Below are 8,345 nucleotides of genomic sequence, written 5' to 3'. Positions count from 1 at the left end.
GACCGAACTGGCATGTTATGCGGTCAACATTTTTATTTGTAAACAATAACATTGCATGTAACAAACTCCCTGTTAGGAAGAGAACAAATGGACGATGAGAAGAAAGAACGCTGCAGCTGTACGCGGCACCAGACCGCTGTCTCACTAACATTCGGGCTCAGAGCCTTGATTTTTTTTTTGGGATGGGGATGGGGGATAAAATTTCTCCGTATAGATCCCCATGAGATTCCAATTTTTTTAAGAAACAAAAGTTTTATGGGTTATTTCTGATAAAAAGCCTATTGGACCATTTATATAATAAATCATAGTGAGCCCATGTCTCACCTCTCACTCTCTAACTCTGGGCAGTTACTTTCTCCCTTTCTCACAAAGCACGCCACCTTCCTTCGCCCGTGCACCGATGCCGTCCTCCACGCCGACTCCTCCTGTACGCTGCTGACTCGGCCTTGACCGTGTGCTGACGCAGCCCTCCGCGTCGACACCGCCTGCGCGGCAATCTCTAGACCCGCCGCACGTCGCCGCCCTCTCTGTCTCCAGCTCCGACCGCTGCTAGCTGAGCATCCTAGTACTGTTTCGGGGTCAACGAGGGCTAGTTTGGGAACGGGGATCCACCGGGGACAGGGGCAGGGAGCACTTTCCCCCTGGTTTCGTATTCGGGGCCGGGGGCCAGGGATGTATTTTGGGGGAAGGGGCCTTCTTGCCATGCTTGGCCCCACCCCGCCCTGTTGCCAAACCATATTTGTGTCATGTATTTGTTAACACCAGAATTTGTATAATTGCTGTTAGAGAATAAACCGTGATTAAGGACCGAATCGAATAGAAAACAAGGCAGTCGGACAGAAGACGAAGCGGAATACGACTCGATTCAGTTGATGGAGTTTGGATCAGATAAGAGATAGAGTCGGATTGGGCCTGGGATGTTGCAGATAGATTCGGGGGTAATCACAGTCCATTAACTTAGTTTATCTATATATTAGAGTTTGTTTAGGATTTTATCTCTAATTAGAGTCCGTGTGTAATAGATTAGTTATTAGATATGGATCCATATCCGGTTAGTCTAGTTATTTTTTGGGATATAAATAGGGCATCCCGTAGTTTTGTGGGGACAACCAATAGTTCAAAACACACATCTTCGACGCATCGCTAAACTTACGTCAAGAGCGAGCTTTCAGCACGAGGTTTGTCCGCTTCGCAATGTAGTTCGTGTCTGCCAACTCTTCGATCGGCTAGAACATGACTGTCTTGATTTAGTTTGATCTTCTGCCTAGTTGTTCGACGATTTACGTGAGGCTTATTATTGATTTTGATCTGTTCTTGATTTGATGTAGTGATAGGTTCTCAATCAAGGCTTCACGAGTTCTTTATTCGGTTTGTAAGTACGAATTTGGTCAACTTGATTCCACCTCGGTTTAGTCTGATCAATCTAATCGGCTAGGTTCATATTAATAGATTGGGTCGAGCACCCGTGAGTGCTTATCGCTTAGGTTTTAGACAGCCTTATCTTAAGTAATTTATTGGTTTACCTGCAAGTTTATAGATCTTCATGTTTTCTATAGTTGTATCAAATCAGGCTGCATACTGTCTCGGTTTGGTCCGATCTATGTAAGTTTGACCCAATCTACCAATAGAAGCTTGTCCGATCTAGTAAGTTTAGCAAGCGTGTTGATGGATTACGCTAGTTTGATATTCAATTACTTGTACGTTGCAATGTTGCACTGATTTCATGGATGTTTATGTTTCGATCTGAACTGTTTTGATTTAGTCCGATCTTTTAGGTCTAGCTTGAGCATGTATGAGATTGGTTGTTATTGTTTTATGCTAATAAGTAGTATAGCAATCCAGTTTTACTTTAATTTATGCGTTTAGTGTCCTATCGGCTGCCGAATGCATGTGTGATAAGTGTTAAATCGGTCCGATCGGCTGATTATTCTTAAAATTGTCTCGGTTAGATCTGATCTTTTAGATGAGTTGATTGATTGGTCTATTTAGTGATTATCCTACTCATAATCCAACCGATAGAGCATACTTTCATATGATACTATGGAATTCATGTAAAGCCGATTGTATAACGTATCGGCTAAGCTCCTGAAGCGATATCGGCTGTTAGGCCAATAGCGGCTTTTGGTTTAACTATTTTTTCTATCTTTTTATATCTTGTAACTCGCACGCCTGGTTTCTAAGATTTAGGTCCTACACTGGAGCATTCTAGGAAACGACTCCTAGACCGTTGTGTGTGACACATTAGATCATATTTTTTGATGTTAACAATATTAAAGGTCATTTGTGTTAGGTATCGACCCAACACAAAATCCTCCCACAAATAACTACCCTCATTTGTGGCTAACTAGTGACATACTAGCCTGAGTAAGTTCAGAAAATATGTCACAAGTTAGCCACAATCACTGGAGCTAGGGCTGTCAAAAAAGCTCGAAGCTCATGAGCTGCTCGAGCTCGGCTCGAGTTCCCGAGCTTGATTCGAAGCTCGCGAGCTTTCTCGAGCCGAGCTCGAGCTTCTCACGAGCTTACCCATATGTGTTATTTTTATTTTTTATTTGATAAGATAGTATATTAGGAATAAAATATTATATATTAAATGATAAATTAATTTGTATTGGTATTATATATTGATTTTAAATCTTATTTACAATTTATATGATTGACTTGAAATTATTGCTTTCATTAAAAATTATCATCAAAATAACTATATCTCATACTAAAATCGAGCTTGAACCAAGCTCGCGAGCCTAACCGAGCTCGACCCGGGCCTACCTAAGGGCTCAAAGTTTTAGTAGGCTCAATTCGAGCTCGGTTCAAGCTTGTGTCGAGCTCGAGCCTAGACAGGCAAGCTCGCTCGAGCTTGAGCTCGGCTCGTTGATAGCCATAACTGGAGCTTTTTTAAGTTGACGCTTGCTGGTTGAGGTCTGCGCGCATGCATTCTCCAGATCACGTTAATATTGTCACCATCTTCTGCACGCCTCAAGATTGATATCTAACCGTAACTGGAGCCTTTTTAACTTGACATGATAATCAAGTACGAAAATAGACCGGTTTCAAAACTATTTTTAAAAGATGAACCATTTTGGACCACACCAATTCTCTGGATCTGAGGCCTTGTTTAGTTGCCAAAAATTTTTTGGCAAAAGGGTCATATCGAACGTTTGACCGGATGTCGGAAGGGATTCTCGGACACGAATGAAAAAACAAATTTCAGATTCCGCCTAGAAACCACTAGACGAATCTTTTAAGTGTAATTAATCTATTATTAGCATATATTGATTACTATAGCATTTATAGCTAATCATGCCCTAATTAGGCTCAAAAGATTCGTCGCACGATTTCTCCCATAACTTAGTTTTAATGTTCATATATATATAATTCTTTATTTAGGTGTCGAAAGATTCGATATATTGTTTTGGGAAAAGTTTTTGAGAACTAAATAGGGCTTCCATCGTCTCTATCCATGCAAGAAGGATTGGCGCTGAGGTTGGTGCCGCTTGGATAGGACGAACGTCAGGATACTGAGTCAACAAGATATAAACGGAGCCCCCTGTGGAGATGAAGGACCTCCATACATTCAAGGGGGGCGCGCAGACTAAAATGGTTCATTTTAAAACTAAGTTTTGTAGCCAAATTATTTTCGTAATTACATCTAAAAAAGGGCAAAATAACATAAATTTCGGGTGTTTTCATCTACTTGCAGATAACCTTTGTTTTGATCGGACGGTTGTATGGTTGACAGCCGGATTGGGAATTGCAGAAGAGACAATCAGTAGACTGATCAATAGGCGGTCCATTTTAATTTCAAGAAACGACGAAGTGATGTGGCCGGCTAGCCTGAAGAATGTGTCGTCTCGTCGGTGGTCTCCGAACGTGAAGCGCCGCTACCTGAGTCGTTCACCGACTGAGACCCGTACTGACGTGCACGTCCAACGACTGCGAGCTCCGACATCTTACTGTACATCCGCCGCGGCAGCGCCGGCAGCTGAGTCAGGTCGTCGGACTGCAGAACGTGCATGGCCTGCGCGACGGACGGCCGCTCGCTCCGGTCAGGGTGCGCGCACCAGAGCCCAACGACCAGCACACGCTCCATCTGCCACAGCTCGTCCTCCTCGTCGCCGTCGCGCCTCAGCCGTGGGTCGACGGCGTCGAGCACGCTGCTCCGGCCGTAGAGGTTCCACACCCATTTCAGCAGCATGAAGAACCCGTCGGGCGTGTCCGTCACCGGCCGCCGGCCGGAGGCGATCTCCAGCAGGACGATGCCGAAGCTGTAGACGTCGGAATCGGTGCTCGGGCGGCGCGTGTTGACGAACTCCGGGTCGATGTAGCCGGCCGTCCCGAGCACGGCGTGCGTTGTCGTCCACCGCGCGCCGTGGTCGACGAGCCTGGCTAGACCGAAGTCGCCGAGCTTGGTGCTGAGCGACGCGTCCAGCATGATGTTGCTCGGCTTGATGTCGCCGTGCACGACGCACTGCTCCCACTCCCCGTGCAGGTAGCGCAACGCGGAGCCCAACCCAAGAATGACACGGTACCTGCAGCAACCACCACGATGGAATCAACGCGACGTTGAGAACCAAATGATTCATTAATTTCGAACTGATTTTTCCATACCTTTCTGGCCATGTCAGTAATCTGTCTCTGCTGTAGAGGTGCTTGTCAAGGCTGCCCTCTGTGACTAGCTCATACACAAGCAGGAGCCCCTTGCGGCTGTCGCACCAGCCGATGAGCTGCACGAGGTTCCGGTGCTTGAGCCGGCTGATGATGGTCACCTCCGCCTCGAACTCCTTCCTCCCTTGCGCCGACGACGACTCCGTCGAGAACATCTTGATCGCCACCGCGCGGCGGTCTGGCGGCTGGTTGGCGACGGCGAGGTCGCCTCTGTATACGCTTCCGAACCCTCCGCGGCCAAGCTTCTCCTCCTCCGAGAAATTACTCGTGGCGACGGCCAGCTGCCGATACGTGTATCGCCTCGGACCGCCGGCGGCCACCCCTCTCTCGAGCTCTGCTCTCTCCAGTTGGTCGTCGGAATCGCTGTCGTCCACGGCGTCAGTTCGTGCCGATGATCTCGTCATCCGTCGCTTCAAGAAAAGGAAGCCGGCGGCAGCAATCGCCACGAGAATGACAAGGGGGGTTAGCACGGACACTAGAATTTTGTCCTTGTTGGGAGATTTGGAGTTGATACTTGTGAAAAGAGTTGCATTAGGCTTAGCTGCCGGTGCAGGCGCCATTGCTGGATCGTCCCTGGATCTCAGAGTGGAGCTAAACGACCAAGAATGCACCTGGTTCAGTTCGACGCACCAGCCAGAGCCCGCGGAGAAGCCGACGGAGACCTGCTCCGGCAAGCTTGCCCTCATGTCCACCGGCGTGCTGACCTTGTACCTCTCGCCGTTGCTGATCCCGACACGGGCAGATAAGACGCCGGTGAGGTTGTTGTAGCTGACCTCGGCGGCGACGACGGATTGGTTGGAGGCGAGGTTGTTGGACACGTTGGTGTACGCCGTGGATATGATGGAGTTCACGTCGATGCCCACATGGTAGGCGCTCGGGTCCCAGTTCTCATTGTAGAACGTGTCGAACTCCACGGCGACGACGCGGTTCTCGCCGGCGGCGGCTCGGTAGCTGGTGTCGTTGAACAGCCCGAGGTTGGAGCCGTAGCTCCCCGTAGGGAGCCTGGACGGGTAGTGCGCCAGGAAGAAGGCCATGCCATCACCGGTCTTGCAGTTGGGGTAGATAGTCTCGTTGATGAGCCTTAACTGGAAGGTGAAGTTGGAGGTGAAGCTGGCCAGCTCGCCGGTGGCGTTGTCCCAGAGCGGCAAAGGGCGGGAGTAGGACGCCCTTCCGGTGTTGTAGACGGCCCCGTTCTCGGCCCTGGTTATGTCGAGCACGCCGGAGCCCATGCCGGCGTCGCGCTCGCACTGGAGCTCCGTGCCGCAGAGGTCGCCGGAGCTGGAGAAGTTGAAGCTGAAGTCGAGAGAGGTTGCACGAGGTGCACCGTTGCTGAACAACAGCAAGCACCCGAGGGGCACGAGGAGCAGCAGTTGGCGAGAGCTCATTGCTGCAGTATTCGTTTTTGTTTGGGGATGAAGACTGGACTGGGAGCGTGACATCCTTCTCCTTCTTTTGTACAAGAGATTTACTCTGGTTCAACAAAAAATACCTCGGGATACTAAATTGTTTCTCACTATTGGATCTAGCTAAGTAGGATATGTACTGTTAGATAGAATGATAAAAACGATTTGATACACAAGATATCGGTACCTTGACTTTTTGTTGGACGGAAGCTGCTTTTCTTCCCTCTCATTACATTTAAATACTTCCCTGTCCCCAGACACACAGGGTGCGGTGTAGCTATAATGCACCGGTCAACTCTTTCTCACCTGATAAATTAGTCGAGAGTGAAATATTTAGTAAATAAAAGAAAGTTGCATAATTTGTTAAAAAAAAGATAAGGAGAAGTGACCACATGTGTGGGACTAAATTTTTATGTCTACATCATTAGTTATTTATTTACTGATAAAAAAGAGAAAGGGAGAGAAATCATGTATGTGGGTATGTGGGAAGGAGATGAAGAGAGAAAAAGCGGTGTGACGTCTACTTTATTAAAACACACGCATGAACGTGTTTTAGCGCGTCCATGTATATGTATATACACACACGAAAAATCGTAGAGTACTAGTTATCTACCCAACGACCTCTTATTTCATTTTTATCTGTGTTATACAAAGTTACAAGCCCAACAGGAAAAACCTTGATCTGAAGGTGAATCGTGTCGTCGAAACTTGAAAGTGGGATCAAGGCCGTATTTAGCACAGCTCGATATCCAGATTATACTAGATTTGGAGTTAACAAGTTAAATCGAAGTGCTGTGAAATTTTATATTTCATAAAAAAATAAAACAATGATTCATTCGTATGTTATTTATATAATCGTGGATTCATATCATCGGATTTATTGAGTTAACCCAGCTCAAAAAATCTTTGATCCAGAGTTGGGCAGCGTTCAGACACTTCATCTACTAATTCCAGATTCTCCTATTTTCGCTGTGCACGTTTTTTAAACCGCTAAACGGTATATTTTTTATAAAAATTTTCTATAAAAAAATTGCTTTAAAAATTATATTAATATATTTTATATTTTATATTAATTAATTAATTATTTACTAATCTATTACTATATTTTTCTGTGTCTTTTACCACGTTGAACGTGGCCTTGTAGTAGACCTGAGCATATAACAAGGTAAAAAAAAAAATCCAACGTGTGAGATGCCGAAGAGGAGCGATCATGGCCTTGTAGTGGGGATGGACAAGGATTGCCCAACAGCGATTTTCAACGAATTCCATTTTTAAATTACGTAATATAGGGGAGGATTTCCGTGTTGTCAGTGATATCTTTTTCGAAAGTAGTTCAGCGAGACAGTGATATGACATGACACTATAAAATGTATTCAACCCTAAGCAACTACCTCCATTTGCGAAGTTTAAGATTACAGGTGTGAGAATCTAAAAATATATTCAACCCTAAGCAACTACCTATCTTTTAACTTCTAGTTTATTCTTTAAATTGTATAGCTACGTACTCTCAAAATTTGGACGACAGGCCGGTGTTAATTGTTTTGATAACCTTTCGACGGCTGAGGATTTCAGTAAATTATACTAAATTATTTCTGATCGTTATATGTAACAATATTCATTTATCTATGCTAGATTTAACAGTAAAAAATGATTTGGTACCATGATATATCGATACGTCAAGATATTTTTTGATGAACCGAAGACAACATGGCAGAAGATCCCAAACATGACCTTGGTGAGAAGCTGGGTGGGTAGGCAGGGCACGAGACAACGTGGAGGAGCGCCTGGTAGGGTGGACCATGACCAGCCTGGACTTTGAAGAAACTGCTCATCTTGACTGATGGCTCGCGCATGCATGACGACGTCAAACTAACCAACAAATACACGGAGGCCATTGCATATGCATGGACCTTCGGTTGACTCATCAGCCTGCACTAGTATTATTGAAGGCGAGAAAAACAATTGGTGAAGCCGGGTTTTGCAGCAGGCTGTCGATCAGCTACGCCTTATTTGCGTTGTCCTGATTCTGCACAGGTGGAGGTGGTTTTGCCTGCCCGGCTGCCATGAACTCAGAATGTTAGAGAATTGCCTTGCACAGAGCAAATTGATTTATCCACGTCAAGAAGATAATAACTGGCCTTACCACCTGTATAAGGTTCATTCGCTAGCACAGGATATGTCATCTCAAGCGGACGAATAGCCTCATCAGTATTGGGAACGACCACCTACGTAGAGGTCATATCTGTGAGAAGTTATCTCAATCGGGCATATAACCCT

The 8,345-nt window shown here is 45.9% G+C and overlaps 1 protein-coding gene across 1 annotated transcript; it reads right to left on the bottom strand.

Moving 5' to 3' along the window:
- Positions 1–3,612: 3,612 nt before the first annotated feature.
- LOC102720549 (L-type lectin-domain containing receptor kinase IX.1-like) lies at positions 3,613–6,050 on the bottom strand. Its single transcript, XM_040527572.1, has 2 exons — positions 4,609–6,050; positions 3,613–4,529 (listed from the first exon to the last, which is right to left on the bottom strand). Exons 1-2 carry the CDS (start codon positions 6,048–6,050, stop codon positions 3,830–3,832), a joined length of 2,142 nt encoding a protein of 713 aa, XP_040383506.1. The 3' UTR covers positions 3,613–3,829.
- Positions 6,051–8,345: the final 2,295 nt, after the last annotated feature.

This window comes from Oryza brachyantha, chromosome 9 (assembly GCF_000231095.2).
Source record: "Oryza brachyantha chromosome 9, ObraRS2, whole genome shotgun sequence".
Classification (NCBI taxonomy): Eukaryota; Viridiplantae; Streptophyta; class Magnoliopsida; order Poales; family Poaceae; genus Oryza; species Oryza brachyantha.
Note: the sequence above shows the minus strand (reverse complement) of the source record. Positions and strands in the feature narration are given on the sequence as shown.

What these genes read in the sequence shown, in the direction of transcription:
- LOC102720549 (XM_040527572.1), bottom strand. Translation starts at nt 6,050, where the DNA reads ATGAGCTCTCGCCAACTGCTGCTCCTCGTGCCCCTCGGGTGCTTGCTG. An exon ending in TTACTGACATGGCCAGAAAG is followed by an intron (nt 4,530 to 4,608) that starts GTATGGAAAAAT and finishes TGGTTGCTGCAG; the next exon opens with GTACCGTGTCATTCTTGGGT.